General features: G+C 45.3%; 1 protein-coding gene across 2 annotated transcripts in view; it reads right to left on the reverse strand.

Moving 5' to 3' along the window:
* The window catches only part of LOC142260706 (transmembrane and coiled-coil domains protein 2-like), an 88,637-nt gene that overhangs the window by 4,879 nt on the left and 59,878 nt on the right, over positions 1-23,880 (reverse strand). For both annotated transcript variants that reach the window (XM_075332056.1, XM_075332057.1), the window contains 3 exons: positions 14,435-14,698; positions 7,671-8,362; positions 1,194-1,329 (listed from right to left, as the gene is read on the reverse strand). In XM_075332056.1, coding sequence (XP_075188171.1) covers positions 1,194-1,329; positions 7,671-8,362; positions 14,435-14,698 — 1,092 coding nt within the window. The remainder of the gene's footprint in view (positions 1-1,193; positions 1,330-7,670; positions 8,363-14,434; positions 14,699-23,880) is intronic.

Below are 23,880 nucleotides of genomic sequence, written 5' to 3' on the forward strand. Positions count from 1 at the left end.
AAGGGGATCTCAGCAATCAAGATTCCATCTTCTTAATTTTATATATTTTTCAATTGTGATTTATTGTTCTCTCTTGGAATTGGGGTAGTATGCTGCTCTATAGCTACTGTGAACGTATGCCCCAGAAATATGCACGGCTTGGTTTCCGTACATCATATATGTCCAATCATTTTTTTATGCCTAAACCAGACATAATGATGCCAAATTTATGCACTACAGTGTCTTTTGATGTAGATCCAGGATTATTGTGGAGTGAAAAACTGATGTACCAGATGCATGTGAATGATGCCATAGAAATCTATGAGATCGGTTCCAGGATCAGTTTACTACTGAACCACACTGGATGTAACAAACTAAGGCTGCTTTCACACATCCGGTTTGAGCCGTGCGGCTCAATCTGGCTGTGAAACCTATGCAACGGATGCGGTGAAAACACCGCATCCTTTGCATACGTTTTTTACATGCGGCCCGTCCGGTTTTTGCCGCTTGCGGCATGCTACTGAGCATGCGCAGTGGACAAAACCACATGCGGCGGCCGGATGCGGTTTTTGCCGCATCGCGCCTCATCCGGCGTCCATAGGGATGCATTGAAAAATGCGCCGCATCGAATGGATGCGGCGCGATGCGGTTTATTTTGCCGGAGCAAAAAACGTTCCAGGGAACGTTCCATCCGACCGCCGCATCGGCTAAATCTGCCGAATGCGGCAAAAACCGGACAGATCGCAAGCCCATGCGGCACAATGCAGCGCCAATGCAAGTCAATGCTGGAAAAAACAAAACCGGCGGCAAAAAAAAACGGTTTTGTTTTTTCAGCAGAGCACCGGATTGTGCCGCACTGCTACAGCCGGATATGTGAAAGCAGCCTTAGTGGCCTGATACACGGAAACCAGCCCTAATGGTATAACTGTATATGCCTGGCAAAAATTTTTATGGTCTTATTTTTTTACTTTCGCAGCTAGCGCTAGCATATTCCATAGCCATGTGCCAGGCAGCATATATGAGCAGTATTGTATAGATTCTGCTGAACATATAACATGGGCTACCCAGTTGGTTGTCTAGATTGCCAGTAAGCACATTATATACAAGAAGTAAAAATCTCAGAGACAATCTGGTCTAAATATGGGGGGATCATTTGGAAATGTTTCCCAAGCAGGTGATTTTTCCTTTAGTAACACAGGGTCCCATGTCTGTACCTGAATGTCCCTGGCCCGTTCATATGACTGATAGGCAACTTTCTCCTCCATGCTGGCCAGCTCCTGCTTAAGCAATGTCATTTCATTTTGATGAAGCTCTGTCAGGTCATTCAGCTGCTCTTCCAAACGTTCATACCTATATGGAATGAAAAACTGCTGATGAAAAAGGATCATTTCATGGTACCATTTACAGCCTCCCCTTTCACAATAGATATGCAAATAGGAGACGTCTTAAAAACGGAAATTAAGGTTATAGTAAAATATGGTGATGTATTCCCATTTTTGGTGAACCGTTTCACCCGTCTCTTCATGTAATCCCAGGCAGGCTCCATCATCATTAGATCAGGGCTCTGTGGTGGTCATGTTATTACTTCCAGGACTCCTTGTTCTTCTTTACACTGAAAATCGTTCTTAATGACATTGACTCTATTTGGGGTCATTGCCCTAGAATACATTTTGAGCCAATGATACATGCCCCTGATGATATTGCATGATAGAAAAATACCAGACTGCTTTTCTAAGCACTGAGGAGACCATTAATCCTGACCAAATCCACAACCTCATTTGTTCAAAAGCAGCCTCAAACTTGCAAACCTCCACTATGCGTTACTGCTGTCTGCAGACATTACCGCTCTCCAGCCTTTTGGTGAACAAAATGGCTTCTGCTACAACCAAATTTGTCAAATTTTGACTTATCAGTCCAGAGCACCTGCTGTGATTTTTCTTCCCAAAGTTTTTTTATGTTTTTAAGCACAGTCTACTCATTTAGTCTTGTTTCCAAGAATTCTTCTGGGAAGACCACTTCTGGCAAGACCTTCCCAAATAGTAGATGGGTGTAGCTGAGTATTTAGACAGCACATTTTGAGTTAAAATCTCTCTCTGGGAGACGCCTAAGGGCGGCGTCACACGCTACGATATATCGGGCGATATGTCGTCAGGGTCACGGATTCCGTGACGCATATCCGGCATCATTAGAGATATCGTAGCGTGTGACAGCTACGAACGACTGTGAACGGGCAAAAATACTCACCTTATCGTTGCTCGTTGACACGTCGTTCATTTTCATAAAGTCATACCTCCTGCGCGACGGTTGTTCGTCGTTCCCGAGGCAGCACACATCGCTCCGTGTGACACCCCGGGAACAACGAACACAGCTTACCTGCGTTCCGCCGGCAATGAGGAAGGAGGGAGGTGGGAGGTGGGCAGGATGTTACGTCCCGCTCATCTCCGCCCCTCCGCTTCTATTGGGCGGCCGCTGTGTGACGTCGCTGTGACGCCGAACGTCCCTCCCCCTTCAGGAAGAGGATGTTCGCCGCCCACAGCGAGGTCGTTTGGGAGGTAAGTCCGTGTGACGGGGGTAAACGACTTTGTGCGCTAAGGGCAACAAATTGCCCGTGACGCACAAACGACGGGAGCGGGTGCGATCGCACGATAAATCGGTGCGTGTAACGCCGCCCTTACTGATGCAGTATAACTAAACTGTGTCCTGTTGCTGAGCTCAGTCTTGCCATGCTTCACAACCTCACCTTTGTAAATGAGTTTGGCTGTTCCTCGCACAGTTTTATGCCTCCAACAAAGCTGTTTGTTTAATTTAATGATTGTTTTTCAAATCTACAATACTGTATGCCCATGCTATCTGGTCAGCCAGGTTTACATTGCTCTCCACACACACACACACACACACACACGAAAAGATCTGTCATAGTTTAGCTGACTGAAAGAAGCCAGTGGGAACCTGCCTCCTGGACTAGTCACTCCCTGTGTGGCTGCACTTTCAAATAAGTTTTTCCTTAAAACAGTGTAGTATTTAAGAGTAAAATATAAATGTTTGTAATGCAGGAGCTGTAATCTAAGGCTAAGTTCACATTTCCGTTGTTTTGTATTAGTCACATGCGTCGCTTGACGCATGTGACTGATGCGCTGTTCAACGCTGTACAACGGATGACAAAGAACAGAATTCTTTGTCGGATTCCGTTGTGTGCGGGGGGCGGAGTTCGGGGGGGAGGGGAGCCGAGCGGGGCCGTGGCACTGAGGACGTCAGTGCCGCAGGGACTGCAGGACAGGTGAGTGAGTGTGTGTGTGTGTGTGTGTGTGTGTGTGTGTGTATGTGTGTATACACACATGCTGAATGCGGGAGGGGGCGGAGCCGAGCGGGGGGCGGGGCCAGGCGCTGAGGATGTCAGTGAAAGTGCTGCGGTCTGCATGGCTGGGGACAGGTGAGTGTATGTGTGAGTGAGTGTGTGTATGTGCATGTATGTATGTATGTATGTATGTATGTATGTATGTATGTATGTATGTGTGTATGTGTGTGCACATGCAAAGTGCGGGAGGGGGCGGAGCCGAGCGGGGGGCGGGGCCAGGCGCTGAGGATGTCAGTAGAAGTGCTGCGGTCTACATGGCTGGGGACAGGTGAGTGTATGTGTGAGTGAGTGTGTGTATGTGCATGTATGTATGTATGTATGTGCACATGCAAAGTGCGGGAGGGAGCGGAGCCGAGCGGGGGGCGGGGCCAGACGAGGGTATCAGTGGCAGTGCTTGTCTGCATGGCTGGGGACAGGTGTGTGTGTGTGTGTGTGTGTACATACATGTGCGGAGTGCGGGAGGGGGCGGGGCCGAGCGGGGAAGTGTCGGCCTCCCTGCACACGTAACCAGCCTAAATATCGGGTAACAGCAAAGCACCCGATGTTTACCTTGGTTACCCGATATTTACCTTGGTTACGGGCCTACACCGCTTAGCGCTGGCTCCTTGCACCGTAACCAGGGTAAATATCGGGTAACCAATCAAAGCTGGTGACGTGTGCAGGGAGCCAGAGAGCATGCGCAGCGAAATCCGACGGATCTCGCTGCTCAAAAAACGTTACATGCTGCGTTCCCCCCGCCCGGCGGTCAGTCGTTCCACGACTATATATATATATATATATATATATATATATATATATATATAAAGAGAAATTCTATTTGTTCTCAGCCTTCCTGATTCAATACTTTATAGGTCTACCTTTTGCTGCTACGGTATTACTGCTGCATGTCTTTTGGGGTATGTCTCTACCAGCTTTGCACATCTAGGGGCTGAAATTTTTGTCCATTCTTCTCTGAAAAATTGCACTAACTCAGTTAGATTGGACAGAGAGCATCTGGGAACAGCAATTTTCAAGTCTTGCACAGATTCTCAATGGGAATTAGATCTTTACTTTGACTGGGTCAAACAAACACATGAATAAGCTTTGATCTAAAATATCCATTGTAGCTCTGGTAGAATGTTTAAGGTGATTGTTCTGCTGGAAAGTGAACCTACACCTCCTCGATTGTCCTGTATTTGGCTCCATCCATGTTCCCTTCAGCTCCGACTAGCTTCCCTGTTCCTGCAGAAAAAAAGCATCCAATAACTTGTTGCTGCCACCACTATACTTGACGGTAGGGATGAGGTTTTCAGGGTGATGTGCAATGTTAGTTTTCCACTACACATGTTTTGCATTAACCCAAAAAGTTATACTTTGGTCTCATCTGAGCAGAGCACCTTCTTCCACATGCATGTAGGGGATACAGCTAGCATGTGGATAAAGCTGCTCTGGTATGTCCAAAAGTATGACTGGTACTATTAATTATACAATAACTAGAAAATAAGACATGGACTACACATCCTTCTTCCACATGCTAGCTGTGTCCCCTACATGGCATGTTGAAGACGGTGCTCTAGTCAGATGAGAAGGATTTTTTGGACTAAATGCAAAATGCTAATCTAACACTGCACATACCCTGAAAACACCATCACCACTGTCAAAGAGAGTGGTGACAGTATCATGCTGTGGAGAGGCTTTTCTTCAGCAGGGACAGGGAAGCTGGTCAGAGTTGATGGGAAGATGGATGGCGCTAAATACATAAAAATCCTGCGAGAAAATCTGTTAGAGGCTGCAAAGTTCTTGAGACTGTGGCGTATGTTAAGCTTCCAGCAGGATAACAACCCTAAACATACTGCCAGAACTACAATGGATGGTTTAGTTCAAGCATATTCATGTGTTTGAATAGCCCAGTCACAGGCCAGATTTAATCTGTGGCAAGATTTGAAAATTATTGTTCCCAGACGCTCCATCCACTCTCACTAAGCTATTGTGCAAAGAACAATTGTCAAAAATGTCAGCCTCTAGGTATGCAAAGCTGGTAGAGCCATACACCAAAAGACTTACAGCAGTAATTGCAGCGAATGGTGATCCTAAAAAGTATTGATTCAGGGGGCTGAATATAAATGCATGTCATAATTTTCAGATTTATATTTTTTAAAACATTTAGAAAAATTATGTATAATTTCCTTTACACTGCCTACATACCTGCTACTTTGTGTTAGTATATTACATAAAATCCCAATAAAATACATTTAAGTTTGTGGGTGTCACGTGAAAAAACGTGGAAAAGTGTCATAGTCGTCTCTCTGTTGTAGACACTAATGAGAGGTTCGGGGTCAGAGTCTCTTTGCCTTGAGACTCTGCACATTAAATGTATTCTTTCTTTTGGGTAGAAGAGGGTTAATGTCAGTATTCCTTGCCAGCAAGCACTCTCATTACCTTCCCAAGTTTTTTCCCGTTTGGACCACTCCCAGTCCCTATATATACCTTTTGCTCCCAGTAGAGGGTGCCAGTTATTCTTACTCATTTGGATACTTGGCCAGGAGGTGGAAGGAGCTGGTGGAGCCCACTCTGCAAGTTGCTGGGTAGGCTGCAGTCCTGTTGCTGGCTGCAGCTGTCTGTTTTTCCCCTGCCTCTCCTTCCTTCCCTTGGTGTTTAATTAGTGCAGCGGTGGGGCTAGCGTCCCTCTCTGCCCGCTCACTAGCCGGGGCTATTACAGGGTCTTTCAGGGTCTCAGGTATTCTGTTCAGTGACAGGTGCAGAACCTGTATAGGGAGTGGCTAGGAGTGTAGGGAACAGCTGCAGGTGAGTGAAGGAGGTGTCCCAACTTTACCCTCACTAGCGCTAGGGTCCCCCATTGTTAAAGTGTACACTTTGTTATGTCATGTATTGCATTGTGAGCTATTTTCCCCAGTCACTCACGTGACAATAAGTTCATGGAGGTATGAATACTGCATATGACTTCAGTGGGTAGTTCTACTCAGTGATTGACAACTCTCTACATGCACACTCATACAGGAAAGTCAATTACTGAATAAGACCACCCTCTGGACTAATATCCATACAAATACAAGGATTTTAATGAACAAGTTATGCATATTCTACTGAAAAGTTTCCCACAAAGTCTTACCAGCGCTATAACATCCTGCCTGCTGATCATGTACCATTTTCAACATGACAGGTTGCCTTTCATATACAGCATCTTATACCTGTTAGAGCCCCATATCTCTTGCATAGACAAAGAACTAAAGCCTGCTTTACACGCTGCAATGTATCTTACAATGTGTCGGCAGGGTCATGTCGTAAGTGATGCACATCCGGCATTGTAAGTTACATTGCAGTGTGTGACAGGTACGTGCGATTGCGATTGAACGTTCAAACGTTCATCGCATACACATCGTACCTGTCTCTAGAATTGCACGTCAGATTGTTCATCGTACCCGAGTAGCGCACATCGCAGTGTGTGACACCCCGGGAACGCTGAACAGATCTTACCTGCGTCCTGCGGCTTCTGGCCCCCAATGCAGAAGGAAGGAGGTGGGCGGGATGTTTACGTCCCGCACAGCTCCGCCCCTCCGCTTCTATTGGCCGCTGCCGCGTGACATCGATGTGACACCGAACGTCCCTCCCACTCCAGGAAGTGGACGTTCGCAGCCCACATCGAGGTCATATGGAAGGTAAGTATGTGTGACGGGGGTTAATCGTTTGTGCGGCACGTTCAACAAAATTGAACGTGCCACACATACGTTGGGGGCGTTGCAAATCGCATACGATATTGTATGCAAAATTGCAACATGTAAAGCAGGCTTTAGTGCTGAATTCTATCATTTCACTGTATGTGCATGCAGGGGATCAAGAGCTTAGAATCAGATACAGAGAGATCCAACCTTTAAGATATTTTAAGAGATCAGCAGTGGTAAAAGGATCAAAAAATGACAAGTTGTGCAATAGTGTTGAATCCCTTTAACCTGTTTACAATGGAAAAATCAACTTTCCTTATAACTATGTAAAGCAATCTAAGCTCAAATTTCTCTCTCCAGCGCAGTTTCAATGTATACACTAGTGCAAAGATTGTGGTCTTGAAAATGAACACGGGGAGAGAGAAGCAACCCTTTCCAACTATTAGAGATGGAGAACTAATCAGAGATTATAGACACTAGGCTTAGAAAAAGATCTGCTTGAGGATTAAAAACTAAGAACTGAAGATGTTTATAACGTGACAGATACATTAGTATATGCTCATTTCTGTACATTAATTATAGAATATTCTAAAACATTGTTTTCTAGATAATATGAACTTTTCTTATCAATAATAGCAATGACATCATTTTGTGCCTTCATCCAAGGTAGCACTAACCTGTAGCGTTCTTCTTGAAGACATTGCGTCATGTAGCTGTAATCTCTCTGTAGCTGTGATTTCAAGTCTTCCATTGAATCTTCAAGGTGGCTCTGTCCTTCCTTGATTTCACATAATTCCTCGAGAATAGCATCAAAACCTCCATGGTGACTGTGATGATGACCATCCAGAGTGTTTGACCTTGGGCTACCGGGTCCTGCAGGTCCAGCCCCAGAGTTACTTCCTGCACCAGCTGACCCAGAAGTAGCACTAGAGCATTCATCATCACTCCCATATTTGGGGCTTGGTGCCAAGGTTGCACTGCCACTTAGTGCCCTTGAGCCCCCCTGTCCCTCCCCCTCTTCTTCCATACCATCTTTTAAATGTGAGATATTGTCAGCACTACCAAATTTATTTCGTATAAGACTTGCAAACTCTCTAGGTTTTGACACTACAGCAGTATGGGTGGCCTGAGATAGTCCAGAAAGGCCTCCCTTGACGCCTTCCACTACACCTCCACCGAAGCCGCTGATGCCTGCTCGCACATTTGCACCCACATCTTTTAGCCCTTGCTGCATGTCCCTCAAGACATCTTTTGGCTGTCGTGATATGCCATTTTGTTCAATCTCCTTCAGTTTCTTGTGATAATGTTCTAACTTCTTGTGCAACTGAGCAATCGTCTGTGCAGATTTCTGATTCTTCTTCTCAAAAACCTAAGGTGAAATAAGACAAAGTAAAGAAAATGTGAACCCTTATTAACACAATAAACACCAGAGTTTACAAAGTGGTTGCACTGTTCAAAAAACCCCAAACTTTACATTCTTCCATCATCAGTGTCACAGTTACATTCTGGTTGTGAATGGTATTGTCGCTCAGCTCCGGTAAAGTGTATGGAACTGCACTGCAGTATCACTAGCATACAGGGAACAGATCTGGCACTATTTCTAGAAGATAGTCGCCATCATTTTCAAATCTAGGACAACTCTGAAGTGAATCAAGTTTATGGGATATATGAATGATCCAATGGAGTTCAATGAACATGCCACAAAAGGCAGGTCTAACTTTGCACATCAAATTGTCCAATTACTTAATATATTGTTAATAAAACATTGTGTATGTAGAGTATACGTGTATGGAGAGACCTTCCGATCAACTGCAATAGCTCTGGACAGAGCCGGCTGTGGGCAAGGCTGGACTAGTCTTGTCTCCATCTAGGAACCACAGCTGGCTCTTCAAAGTATTTAGGCAGCATAAATCGCCTGACAAGTTCCCTTTATAAAGTGTCCCCAAAGGTATCCATAATACTTTCGTCAGAAATGCATGCATTTTGGGCTAAAAAGAAATTTCCACCATTTGGCTTTTATAGTCGCTTGGTTGACCCTCAAATTGCTGGCTGCAGAATGGATTAAAAGGAACCTGTCACCAGTTTTTGGGACTATAAGCTGCGGCCACCACAAGTGGGCTCTTATATAATGCATTCTAACATGCTGTATATAAGAGCCCAGGCAACTGTGTAGAACGTAAAAATCACTTTATAATACTCACCTGGAAGGTTGCTACAGTCCACAACAGTCGGATGGGTGGCACCCTTCTCCGGGACTCAGCGCCTCCCCTTCGGCCATCTTGGTCTTCCTTATTTTGAAGCCGCGGTCTACGTCATACACACACGCCGACAATGCTCTGCGCAGGCGCACTACAATAGTTTGATCTGCCCTGCTGAGAGTAGATCAAAGTGCGCCTGTGCAGGATCTCAATGCCGGTGCGTGTGTATGACGTAGGTCCAGTGGTTGTGGCCGCAGCTAATAGGCCCAAAAACTGGTGACAGGTTCCCTTTAAAATGAATTTGTCATTTCAGATACCTTTTCTGAATAACACTATTTCTGGGCGTTATATGACTTCCAGCCTCCAATTTTCACCAACCTTCCCATTTGCAGGCTCTCTCTCTAACTTTCAATCGACTCTGTGCTGGTGAGTGGAGGCTAGCTGCTATGAAATCTCCTACACGCAGTACAGCACACAGAGAAGGACTCCTGTTCTAATTTCCCTATGTAGCATACAGACAAAAGCACTAGCAGAATGGAAAATAATTATACAACAAGGCTAGGCAGTGTACCTGGGAAAAAGGTTCTGGGAAAATATAAATCTTTAGCTAAAAAGCTGCTGCTCAATCTGTGATCATACCTCCCTGCCTGTGTATCACACCACTTCTCACCACTCCACAGGGTATAATAGCAGCTGTAACCTGACACCTCACTGTATTGACAAGCCATCAAATTTTGACCAAAACAAAGTTTAGCTGTTTTTCAGAGTGGATTGTGAGTTCGGGTGGCACGGGGAAAGCAGTAAGTTCTGGGCCACACGGGGCACTACTGCGAAGCTCGCATGACACTCGACTCGTGCTGGCAGCACAGCAGGAGTTGAGTGTCATGCTAGTATCCCTGTGTCTGCAGTCCGACTGTGCGATCGCACCTAAGCTGCGGGGGGCGGCCCGGCACTGCGGAGGGGCGGGCCGACACGGAGGAGGGGAGGGAGGGATTTATCTCCCTCTCTCCTCCGTAGCTGGCTATTGCCATTCTCGCTCTGCACGCGCGGTACACCGGTGTACCACAAGTGCAGTGCGATTTTTCTCTCGCCCCATTCACTTGAATGGGTGCGAGAGACAAGAGTCTCGCATTACAGTTGCAGCATGCTGCGATTGTTTTCTCGGTCCGATAAGGGCTGAGAAAATAATCGCTCATATGAGTTGACACACAGGCTAGAATTGGTCCGAGTGGAATGAGATGTTTTATCACACTCCACTCGCACAGATTTTCTCGCCCTGTGGCTTAGGCCTTATGGCTTAAAGCGGATAAAGATACAGATTTCTCTAATAAGATAAATTACAAAGTTTCTTATGTTCATTTGTTTGTGAAAGAACACTGACCATTTAACTGACAATGACCTTGATCTGAAAGGGAGATTGTAACGGTTTTATCAGTGTTTTTCTAAACTCCTCTGTGCTGATTAATGACCATAGACCACATCGGAATAATTGAGCTTACAGTCATGGCTGAAATATGTTGGCACCCTTGATATTGTTCTAGAAAGTGAAATATTTCTCCCAGAAAATTGTTAAAATTACTCATTTTGTTATACACACGTTTATTTCCTTTGTGTGTCTTGGAGCAACACAAAATAAAAAAAAGAGAAAAAAGGCAAATTGGCCATAATTTCACATAAAACTCCAAAAATGAGCAGGACAAAACTGTTGGCACCCTCAACTTAATATTTGGTTGCACAGCCTTTGGAATAAATAACTACAATCAAGTGCTTGCTATAATTTTCGACCACTCTTTATTTGTAAACTGCTACAGGTCTCTCATATTTTAAGGGTGCCTTCTTCCAACAGCAATTTTAAGATCTCTCCTGTCACAAGGACGTTTTTACAAATATCGCAGTCATGGCGGCATCAGAATCTGTGGAGACTATAGATTCTGAAACTCTGCCTGCTAACTTCTGTGATGCCTGAGATCAACACAGGCTGAATCGGGCGTCAACCCACAGACTTGTAGTTCATAGCCAGGCTAGCAAGAGTTAATCTTTGCTGAGCTGCTTGTTAATCTCCTTTGATCACATGCTGTGGGGAAACCAGTCACTTCACTCCTACTGGACCAGGACACACTGAAGATATTGAGTCGACCATTAATGCCTCTGTACACCAACGTATTCTAGAGTTAAATATGTGACCTTCTATCCAAAATCTAAGTTTGGCCACAACTAGGTCATGTAACAAGACAAAGGTCCCACACCAGCAAAGCTACATAAGAACAACTGAAAAAAAGTAATCAAGATGTTTTAATTGCCCAGTCAAAGTCCACAAGTCAACCCAAATGAAATTCTGTGGTGGGATCTTAAAGGGTTTGTCAGAGACTATTTCAGTTTTTTACTTTGGCCCTAAGAACTAATAGTCAGGTAGTTGCTAACTATGACATTTCTTCCAGCACAGAGCGATCACAAACTGCTCCTGCTGGCGATCCTGTGGCTTGTCTTGACGTCACGTTGACAGAGCAGCAGCTTCTCTTTCACTCTGCTGTTGATGGGGCGATATTGCCGACGCCTCTAGATAGCCGGTTGGCAATCAGCATAACGTCGGCAGTCCCATCCGTCAAAATAGGAGCTGAGAAAAGCAAGAGCTGCACAGTTGACATGAAGCAGCAGAATCACCAGCAGGTGACTGCTGTGAGCTGGCAACAGATAGAACAGGAAGGCGGTTAGTAACTCGCTGTCTGTTAGTTCTTAAGCCCATAATTAAAACATAAAATTGTCCCAGACAACACCTTTAAGAGAGCTATGCATAAACAAATGGCCACAAACGTCAATTAATTAAAGGGAATCAGTCAGCAGGTTTTCATGTAAAGACATAGACCCTGATTCCAGTGATATGATACTTTCTGCAAATTTAAGGCTATGTGCGCACTGGGAAATGGAATTTTCTTGAGAAAATTCCGCATGCTCTCAAAGATTACCGCACCCGCTGTAAAAAACCGCGGGAAACCGCACCCGAAAACCGCATGCGGTTTGCTGTGGTTTTGCCGCGTGCGGGTTGGGATGTGCTTTATTGCATTCAATGCAATAAAGCACATTGAAAAAAAAAAAAAAAAAGTCATTTAATTCTGAGATAGTAGATAGACAGAAGAATAGATAGAGGGATAGATAGACAGACAGATAGATAGAGGACAGATCGCTGCATTTCCCACGGTCGGCAGTGAGTTCACATTACCGGCCGTGGGAAATGACCGGTAATTACCTCTGCTGTCTGCTGCTTTCATTCAGCACTGTGTGTTAGTCGCGGCTGGATGGAAGCAGCGCAGGACGTCGGACCTGTGGATTACGCTGGAGCTTTGGTGCGGTAGGGGTTAATAAAATGGTGAACGAGGCTTGTTTGTTTTATTTAAAATAAAGGATTTTTCGGTGTCTGTGTTTTATTCACTTTACTTACGGGTTGATCATGTCAGCTGTCACATAGACGCTGCCATGATCAAGCCTGGAGTTAATGGCGGTGGTCCCCCACCATCATTAACCCCTTGTATTACCTTGCCACCACTGCTACACGACAGTCCCGGGGCAGCTGCGGCTGATATTCTCGGCTGCCGGAGGGGGAGTGAGGCGGGGGACATTATCCCTGCCCCTCTCCCTCCCCAGCCTGAGAATACCGGGCCGCCGCTGTGTGCTTACCTCGGCTGGAAGGTAAATATGCAGCGGAGCCCACGTTCTTTTTTTTCTATATTTCCGTTTTCTTTCTATGTGTGTTCTATGTGTCTGTGTCTATGTGTTCTATGTGTCTGTGATGTCTGTGTGTGATGTGTGTGTGTGTGTTTACTCTCTGCTCTGCTTCCTCTTCCTGTAATGACATCACTTCCCTGCAAAACCGCAGACAAGCGATGCACATTACCGGAGGTAAACCGCGAAATGCCGCAGGGAATAACGCAGGAAAACGCAGTGAACCGCACAGAATGTGCTGCCTGCGTTATTCCCTGCGGGATTTCATGATTAACATTGGAGTCAATGGAGTGAAATCCCGCAGCGATGTGCGGAAAAGAAGTGACATGCACTTGTTTTTGCTGCAGGAATCCCGCAGCAAAACATGCAGCTATCAAATTCCGCCCAGTGCGCACAGGATTTTTTTTCTCCATAGGATTTGCTGGTGATTCACTGCAGAGATGTTATGAACATTTTCTGCAGCGAAACATGCAGCAAATCCGCGGAAAATCCGCGGCAAAATCCGGTAAGTGCGCACATAGCCTAATACAATCAGTTTAATTAGCACAAGATTGTCTAGAGGATTAGCTATTTCAAGCCATGTATAACCCCACCCCCACCATTGATTAGTAGTTATCTGCCAATACACAGAAAGCTGCCAATCGGTGGTATAGGCGGGGGTATACATAGCTCAGCATTCAGAGAATTGGTAGATCATCAGCAGATAAAACAGTGATTTTATTAAAACTAACCAGTAAGTGACACATCATTAGAATCAGGGTCTCTGCCTCCACATCATGATACTTAAATAGCAAAAACCTGGTGACAGCTTCCCTTTAAGCAAAGTTATAAAGAAGAGCAGAAAAAAAACTCTTCCAGAATGATGTAATAGGCTGATAAAGTAATCAAAAATGATTACTTCAGCATTTTGGACTATTTTTTGTTCAAAAAGACACAATGTAATTTGACATGTGTTGTTGTTCACCTGAGGATGTATTTACTGACTTTAATACGATATAAAAGGACCAGATATTTTTATTACATACTAATATATAAACCCACACAATTCACAGAGGGTGTACAGTAGGTTTTCTCACGTCTATATTTATCTCCTATTGCCACACCAAGTATATTTTTGTAAGAATAACCAAACCAATTCTCTTAGTATATCTAGTTTAGGCTGTGCTCCCACACGTGTATGTTCTCTCGTGCGAGACAATCGGATCGGTTTTGTTAATCAGTTTGATTCGTGTGTCAGCCACATGTGATTTGATTCTCTCTGAGGACAGAATTGTATCACAGGTGAGGAGATGATGGAGACCAAAATTTCTCCATTCTATGAGTCTGCGGAAATCCATGGCTGTCATCAGAGTTCAGCCTGAGTTGAGCTGCCATGCGCAGCATGCTGCAATTGTTTCTCTTGCCGAATCGGCATGAGAAAAGGAAATGCTAATCGGTACTGCCCGCTAAACCACCGCATACCGCTCATCCATTTTATATAATCGTGTGACCGCAGCCTCAGACAAATCATTTTGAAGAAGGCATACCTGTTTGATGCGGGCAGCTTGTTGTCGGTCTGCGTTATTAGCCAACTTTAGATACTCAGCAACGTTGTCATCTCGTGCCTCCTGCTCGATCTTAATCTGTTCGGTTATCTTGAGGATCTTTTGATGTAAATGGTCCATTGCGGCTTTGGTGCGCTGTGGATCTGGAGCCCCTTCAGGGACTTCCAGGCTGATGTTTCCTTCTGAACCTCCATGAAGTGCACTTGGGGGGAGACTCAGGCTGCTCAAATCCCCCTTATCTGGCTGCTGAAGATTCACAAGAAGACAGAAATCATAATGTGAATGGAATGAGCACAAACCAAACTTGACAGTAACACTACCATAAAGTCATAAATGAGCATATAATCATTTCATTCAGAGGATGGTAGGTCTGTGTCTCCATCTCTGGCTGCGGCTCTAGTGAATGGGAACAATGAATGTGGAGGTTATAGTAGTCATAATAATGATAATTTTTTAAAAAAATATATCTCAAAAGGTAAACATCCAATGACATTTCATATTCTTATCAATAAGTATACATGACAACCATGGTACCTGGCCGAGCTTCTTTCCCATGTCCTATCCACGTCCAAGATTATAAGGAATCACTATAGCAAAGAGTGAAGCTGTGATGGTGTCAGAGGATGTAAAGTAAAACTGCCGAGAGGCTCAGCTGAGAGGGGAACTATTGCACTAATCTGGATTGCAGGAAATGAACGGTACATACCGTAGCTGCATACTTCTCCTTTTTTATTTTAGAATAAGAAATAAAGCAGAGGAAGGGGCATGACTGCCTACAGGCAATATGCTATATGGTACAGCATCCAAAAGTGGCATCAGACACAACCCATTTTATAGTTAGTACCGTAGCAGCGTGGATCAATCAGCTCCTGGCTCCCAAACTGCTGATGCTTCTATTGAAACTCGACAGAAACATTTTTGTTCGATTTCTCGAAAATGTTGTTTTTGTAAAATTGTGAAATACTCTATAAAAAAAAAAAGGATATATTCTGCGCTGTTTTCTCATTAATATTCATTAGAGGCTCTGCCTCTCCAGCCCACATAATGTAGCAGCTTGCTCTACATGCTGACAGCAGACTGGCCTGTCATTTGCCAGTGACAGATGGTCCTTTAACACTAGCGCTGTATCTAATAAAACAGCATGCCTAAGAAAATGTTACAATAAGAGCAGAGATTACTGCCCTTTACAGCACATTTTTCGGTTGAATTATCTTAAAGTCTATCAACATCTTTACTTTATCCGGTACGACATAAGCTACAGGTGGTTGTGATCTTCCCAGACTCACCTACAAACCTGCAAACCCAGCAGAGCAAGCATGTTCATATCAGTATGTAGAAACAGGGAGATAACTGCCGTCCGTCATCATCATCTATATAGATCTGGCCAAAATATTACAGCATTTACTTTTCTAGAATGCAGCACACCATAACAGTACCCTAAAGAATCCTATTACAGTTAATGGGGTACTCTAGCCATATCCATCATGTGAGGGATCCAGTACTAGTGTTAATTTTAGGCGTAAAAGCTGCAACATAGCGGTGGGTATGTGTCAAGGAAGTGGTGTAATTCTGGATGTCGGATCTGGTACAGGCTCATTAGGCTATTCCAGCAGTTTTACGTATAGCTGGAGCGGGTCTAGCTATCCACCCACCTTCGCCCATGGGCAGGGCCGGCGTCAGCACCCGGCAAACCCGGGCAAATGCCGGGGCCCTGGAGAGCCGGGGGGGCCCACTCAGCCTCGTCAGTTCTCCTGTCCCTTGGCCGGGGCCCACTCGCCTTTACAGTTCTGCTGCCCCCGGCCGAGTTCCGGGGACCGCAGTCCTCGGCAGCAATCTGCGACGCCGTCACTTTAAGGCGCGCAGACATCCTGGTTTGAACTTATCTGTGGGCGGAGCTACCGCCTTCTCAGTCCCACAGATGAAGGAGGCGAGCTTCTGTCCGGCGCTGTGTGGGCCCCCTCTCCACCGTGACCTAATCGGGTAAGTGCCCTCCCCACCTCCCCATTATGGGCCCCGGTGAGCTGCTTCTACCACTCCAGATGTATGCACTGCCAACCCCCCCCCCCCGCCGATGCCGCGGGTGCTGGCCCCGCCGATGCCGCGGGTGCTGGCCCCGCCGATGCCGCGGGTGCTGGCCCCGCCGATGCCGCGGGTGCTGGCCCCGCCGATGCCGCGGGTGCTGGCCCCGCCGATGCCGCGGGTGCGGGCCCCGCCGATGCCGCGGGTGCGGGCCCCACAGAGCAGCAGAGTTGTGTGTGTTTGTCTTTATGTAGCAGAGTTGTGTGTGTCTGTATGTAGCAGAGTTGTGTGTTTGTCTGTCTGTATGTAGCAAAGTTGTGTGTGTTTGTATGTAGCAGAGTTGTGTGTGTTTGTATGTAGCAGAGTTGTGTGTGTTTGTCTGTATGTAGCAGAGTTGTGTGTGTTTGTCTGTCTGTATGTAGCAGACTTGTGTGTGTTTGTCTGTCTGTATGTAGCAGAGTTGAGTGTGTTTGTATGTAGCAGAGTTGTGTGTGTTTGTCTGTATGTAGCAGAGTTGTGTGTATTTGTCTGTATGTAGCAGACTTGTGTGTGTTTGTCTGTCTATATGTAGCAGAGTTGTGTGTGTGTGTGTGTGTGTGTGTCTGTCTGTATGCAGCAGACTTGTGTGTGTGTCTGTATGCAGCAGACTTGTGTGTGTATCTGTATGCAGCAGACTTGTGTGTGTGTGTGTGTCTGTCTGTAAGTGTATATGACTGTATAGATTTGTCTGTTTATATGTATTTTTGTGAGTTTGTCTTTAAATATGTATATGTACGTGTTCGTATCGGTGTCTGTGTGTGGATGGGGCCCACTGGGACTCTTCCGCCCGGGGCCCACAAAAACCTGGAGCCGGCCCTGCACATGGGTATATCTCATGTGTCAACATGGAGACTGAATGTTTTCCACATGGTCAGTGAGAGAAGACTGCGTTGTCTCCAGGAAGCCTAACTTGTCCTGACCGATACCGTGTAGGGAGGTTTGTGATACCTCCGCAAGGTACCTCTGTAAAGAGGTCTGTATACTGACTAGGTCAGTGATTAGAGGCTGAGATAGCGCCACTGGAATACTTCTAAGGAGAAGTTGTATCTAAACCTGTGTGGGCGTATCTGTGTTAAATACGTCCATTCCGTTATTATGGAACATGTCCTATTCTGTTCCGTAATAACGGACCGTGACTCAATACAAGTCAATGGGCCCGCAAAATCCCCGGAAGCCACACTGAAGCACTTCCGTGTGACTTCCGTCGGGTGCCGTGCAGTCTGTGTCCCGCTCCAGCCCCGCGGCTGCCCGCACAGCAGTGTCAGCAGCTGCCCGCACTATAGTATGTCCGCAGCTGCCCGCACAGAAGTGTCAGCAGCCGCGGGGATAATGAGCGCTGCCGTCAGGAGATTAATAAAGTTCCTTACCTGCGGTGTTGAAGTCCTGCTCTCCTGACGTCAGCGCTGTCACTGTCTTCCATGCCTGCCGCTTGTCACATCTCCTCTCACTGCCGACCCGAGCCTGTCACTAGCGGTGACTTCACGGGCCACTCGCGATACTTGGTTTGTGCAGGCGGCGGTCATTGAACTCAGTGACATAGCTGCTGTCAGGACTGCAGCAATCACCGCAGGTAATGTACCTCGCTAACCTCCTGACAGCAGCACTCATCGTGACCTGGGCTGACCTATTGATGTTAGCTCAGGTCACTGCACTGCTCTCCCAGCCAATGGGGGGAACATTCTGTTCTTCATTGACTGGGACAGTGACTTTGGTATGGATCGTCGTGGGACCCCCTTGGATTACACCAGACTGGATTTGTTTTTCTTTCTAATAAATTGGTGAAAGAGGGAATGTTTTGGGCAGTGTTTTTTCAAATAAAAATATGTGTTTGTCGTCTATATTTTTTTTTTTTAATTATTACTGACTGGGTTTGTGATGTCAGGTATCTGATAGACGCGTGACATCACAAACCCCAGGGCTTGACGCCAGGTGAAATTACACATCTGGCATCAACCCCATATATGACCACGTTTGCCACCGCACCAGGGCAACGGGATGAGTTGGGGCAAAGCTCCAGGATTGGCACATCTAAGGGATGCGCCACTTCTGGGGCGGCTGCGGCCTGCTATTTTTAGGCTGGCAAGTGTCCAATAACAGTGGACCTCCTCAGTCTGAGAATACAAGACCACACCTGTCCGCTTTACCTTAGCTGGTGATCCAATTTGGGGGGGGGGACCCCGTGTTTTTTTGTTTTAAATTATTTATTTAATTTAAAATAACAGCGTGGGGTGCCCTCTGTTATGGATTACCAGCCAAGGTGAAGCTGCCAGCTGTGGTCTACAGGCTGCAGCCGTCTGCTTTACCCTAACTCGCTACACAAGATAGGGGGGACTCTACGTGGTGTTTTTTTTAATTATTTATTATTTTTTGGCTAAATACAAGGCTAAACACCCTTTAGTGCCACATGAAAGTCACTAAAGGGTGCCAGCTTAGAATATGCAGGGGGGTGGGACATTATATATGTCTTTCTCATCTATCTATCTATCTATCCCTCTGTTCATTCATTCATTCATCCCTCTATCTCTGTCTGTATATCTATCTATCCATCTCTATATCTACTCATCTTTCTTGCTGCTTCTGTTTTTTGCGGTCTGCAAAAAAACCCCAGAAGGCACACGGATGACACACAGATGACACACGGACCGTATACGGAACGGAATGGATGTCACACGGATGCCACAAGGATGCAGCCGTAAAAAAAAAACGGACCATTTTTTGAGGACCGCAAAAACGGAACGGTCATGTGAATGTAGCCTTAATCTGAAAGAGGGATGTTGTTATGTTACCAGGAGTGCAGTGTATGCGACATATATTAAACCAAATGGACTTTCAAAGGGAAAGCGTTCCTGTGTGCTACCTCAAAAAGTAAGCAGAGCGTGTACCCCATCACAGGGCAGATGTAAGCAGAGTATAACAAAGCACTTCCATTAGCAATTTTAGACATTTACAATAACTTCAATTATGACAGTAGCAATTATAGAATCTCTCAGGGTCATTTACAAGCAGCAATTGTCACTAGCGCCTACTCTAGTAATCAGGTCACACATCTTTACTGCTTTACACTATACAGAAGAGACCCACCATGCTCATCAGTCTGCATCCCTGGGTCAACAAGCAATGGTCTACCTAGAAGATCCTCCAGAACATTTGGTTCACTGACCCCTACATGTTATAGTTATTAAACTTCAGTCACAGGTAGCAGTACCCTTCTTTACATATCTGGTAACCTGTATGCGCCACCATACGACTGTACTTACACCAGCTGCAATGGGTGGATTTACAAGCTGCATCTTCATGGGTCCAGGCTCAGCTGGCAATACTTCCGGCAATACAAGACCCAAAGGATTTGTGTACAGAGTCTGTCCAAGTGCTCCCACAAATGGCAATTCTTCTTCTCCCTCCCTCATAATGAACCCCAAGTTAAGGAACAATCAAAAGTAAAAAATGGATGAAAAAAAACAAATAAATAAAAAAGCCTTTTTGGAAGGATAAACTTAAAATAAAATATTAGATATCAATCATAAAAGGAAGCAAAAGTGGAAGCATAGTGGGTCAACGCTGGAGCATTGTGTCCGCAGCTCTGACATGATAGCTCGGTAAACACAGAATGGCTGTTTCCCAACAGTCACGGGCAATCAATGGTCATCGCATGAGTGAATTGTCAGCCTTCCGGGGACACGCTGACACAGCCGTCCCCTATATTGATCTGAATAAGGACATCAGCTGCCAGAATGATCAGGGCAAAACCCAAGTGGTGCCAGCACTTAAACATGATCCATACAATGAGCGGCCATATAGCTGCTGGGAAACTACATTTATGAATGCTGTGTGTAGGGTAACGCAGCCCGGCTTGGAGAACTATTGCATTCCCGGGAGCCCCGGAGGTTGTTCTTTGTGCAGTTCTCAGATATATGTTCTTTTAAATTGATTCATTGTTAGGAATCAAAAAGAATACCATGACAAAGAAAATCCACATCTTGGTTTTACAGATAAGAGCAAATTACTGCTTTCTGGAAACAGAATAGAAGAAGAGGTCACTGTAAAGACTTCTTTGAAGTACACATTGTAAGATTACAATCCACCGTGACACGTGATCATGTGCACAAACTGAAGACGTCGCAAGATCTCCTTGACTTTTCTTAGGCTTTGGAAATGGATCACTGCAGTCGAGACACAATAGTCTTACAATATTTTCAAGCAAACTAATGGGTAAACCCAGCACAACTTAAGTGAACATGCAAATAGAAACTTAAAAAACTGTTTAATAGGAGTTTAAAAGGGGTTTCCAGATTTACAAAATCCATCCCCAAGTGTTGCACCCAATCTTGGTTACTGCCTGCAGCATCAACATAGCAACAGCCAATCCGCAAGCTTCATCTCACTGGCTGCAGCGCTGTCGATGGACATCACAAGGGGCAGCGGTGGAGACAAAGCGCTGGACTGGGAAAGGTGAGTAAAGAAGTTTGTTTTCTTTAAAAAAAAATAAATAAATTCTGGTTACATGGGTTTTCTGAAAACAGAATGTTTTTCTGAAAATGGACAATTTTGGGGATGAATTTGTGTGGTCATAAAATCCCTGTTAAAATAACCTATTAGGAACTTCTGGGCTAACAGGAGTGTTCCCTGTCCCTGATCTAAATTTCTTAGCTAAATCAGAAAAAAAAAAAAACCCTGACTATACATTATTAGTTTGTCCATTAATAGTAATACAACTGTGTAATGCAGATGTGCAAGAGAATTAAATACTTGCTGCTGGATTCCCCAAAGATTACAGTTGATCCCGGGGATCTCAGACGTGAGAAAGCATTTGCTTCAATTATCATTGTGGCACCTTTGTAACAAAAAAGTGACTCTGTAGTGGATTGCCCATTAAAGGGAATCTGTCAGCAGGTTTTTGCTATGTAAGCTGAGGACAGCATTCTGTAAAAGGTACTTTGCACGCTGCGACATCGATAGCCGATTGTAGCGATGCCGAGCGCAATAGTACCCGCCCCCGTCGCAGATGCGATATCTTGTGATAGCTGCCGTAGTGAACATTATCGCTACGGCAGCTTCACACGCACTTACCTGCCCTGCGACGTCGCTCTGGCCGGCAACCCGCCTCCTTCCTAAGGGGGTGCGTCGTGCAGCGTCACAGCGACGTCACACGGCAGGCGGCCAATAGAAGCAGAGGGGCGGAGATGAGTGGGACGTAAACATCCCGCCCACCTCCTTCCTTCCTCATTGCAGGCGGGACACAGGTAAGGAGATGTTCCTCGCTCCTGCGGCTTCATACACAGCGATGTGTGCTGCCGCAGGAACGAGGAACAACATCGTACCTGTCGCTGCAGCGAAATTATGAGAATGACCGACACTACACAGATCACCGATTTACGACGCTTTTGCGATCGTTTATCGGTGCATCTAGGCTTTACACGTTGCGATGTCGTTACTGACGCCGGATGTGCGTCACTTTCGATTTGACCCCGACGACATCGCAGTAGCAATGTCGCAACGTGCAAAGTACCCCTAAGAGTTACCACAAAAAGCAACTGTGCTTCTCTCATCGGTGTGTGTGCAATTGTTTGCATAAACTAAAAAGGGTTCATTACCCTGTGATTACCATTACAGGACTAGAAATTCAGGTGCACAGCAGTCTGACGACCCCTGCTGTGATTGATAACTCACTGTCAATGCAGTGTGGGCGGGACAGGTCTCTCAGCTCTGCTGCGTTCCTGCATCTAAATTCTTTGATTATTTCAGAACGGCTGCACCCAGTAATCTATGTGATACACTGTTGGATTCAGAATCTCCTTGCCTACATTAGGTTGCTGTAAGATGAGGTAGCACAAACCTGCTGACGGATTTCCTTTAAAATGAATTTTCTAATTTCGACAAACTGCTGTTACAAGGCTGGGCCGCTGAGCTCACTGACTGGCAGCAGCGCTGTCAATGTGACATTAGGGTTGCAGTCAATAACAGACACTGGTAGCAATGGTGGAGTCTCGGTGCTGGAATAGGGGAGGGTGAGGAAAGCACAAGATTTTTTTTTAAAAACTCTGCAGGTTTTGCAACTACTATAAACAGAAAGGCTATTTTTACTTTTCAGATTTCACCTAAAGAGTGAATAATTATACTTATCTGAACTATTAACTCTATGATATTGTTTAATAAAAGAAAAGACATATAAACAATATGTAAAGGCTACTCCAGAGGTAATATACAGAAAGAATTTTGCAGAGTAATGAAAACAAAAAAACAAAACAGGATATTACATTTCACTCAGCATGTGGCAATATGAACAGCAGCTAGCACCATGACATGAACCCACGTCAGCCCACAAATCCAGAATATCCTGTGCTCTTCTACAGCATTAATGAATGTGGATCGAAGAAGTGAAAGAAAACGGCACTATCAGTCTGATCAGTCCAATAACTTAGTGAGTTACCCCAAAGGATCTACACAGCTTCCACTCCACATTAAAAGGATCACATAGAAGAATAAATGTGGACAATGACAACGTCCATAAACACACATGCGCCAAATATTCTAAGAATGGAAGGATACTGGAAGAATATCACTGCTCATATCATCCACAGGTAGCGCTGGCTGCTAGGGGCTTTCAGATCAGTCATGAAAATATCAGAGGTCCTCTTACATTCAGCCTCGCCCAGAGGAGGGAGGGCAACAGCTGGTGGAAGGGTGACAAGTGCTGGTAACACAATCCCATGTCTCACATGCCAATGACTGAAAGCCTCATATAACCCATTCAACACCCGTCTCCCATGAAAAGGCAGAATCCAGGCCACAGGTTACAAGCCACCTGTCACCTCAATGCTTCAGATTCTTCTTATGATTTGTAGGACTCATTTATTTTTTTATTAAAACTGTATCTGTTTGGCCTAATGGTCTAAAGACAATTATCTTGTTAATTAGTGATTTATTTTAACAAACAAGTAAATATGCTATTTCATTATTACACTGTGCACATCACCTTATCTGTAACCAATGATAACCAACACTGCATCCTCAAATAAAATAAAAGAAAACAAAGGGGGAAAGAAGAAAATAGAAGGCATTTTCCCAAAACTTGCAATATATATTCCGTATGAATCAATTAACTTAATAGGTTGGCTGCTACTTTAACATTGATGGCCTATAGTTAGGATAGGTCATTAATGTCTGATAGGCCAGGGTCCGACACCCCACCGATCAGCTGCTCTCGGTACCGGAGGCGGCTGCAGGCAGCTGTTAATGCTCAGTTTCAGAGCTGCCCTGTCTTCTGAGAGTGGCCGCGGTCAGGCACTGCACATCCGCCTCCTATGGATTTGAATGGAAGGCAGATGTGCAGTACCTGACCGTGGCCTCTATCAGTTGACACAGCAGCTCCA

The sequence above is a fragment of the Anomaloglossus baeobatrachus genome, unplaced genomic scaffold (genome assembly GCF_048569485.1).
Source record: "Anomaloglossus baeobatrachus isolate aAnoBae1 unplaced genomic scaffold, aAnoBae1.hap1 Scaffold_168, whole genome shotgun sequence".
NCBI lineage: Eukaryota > Metazoa > Chordata > Amphibia > Anura > Aromobatidae > Anomaloglossus > Anomaloglossus baeobatrachus.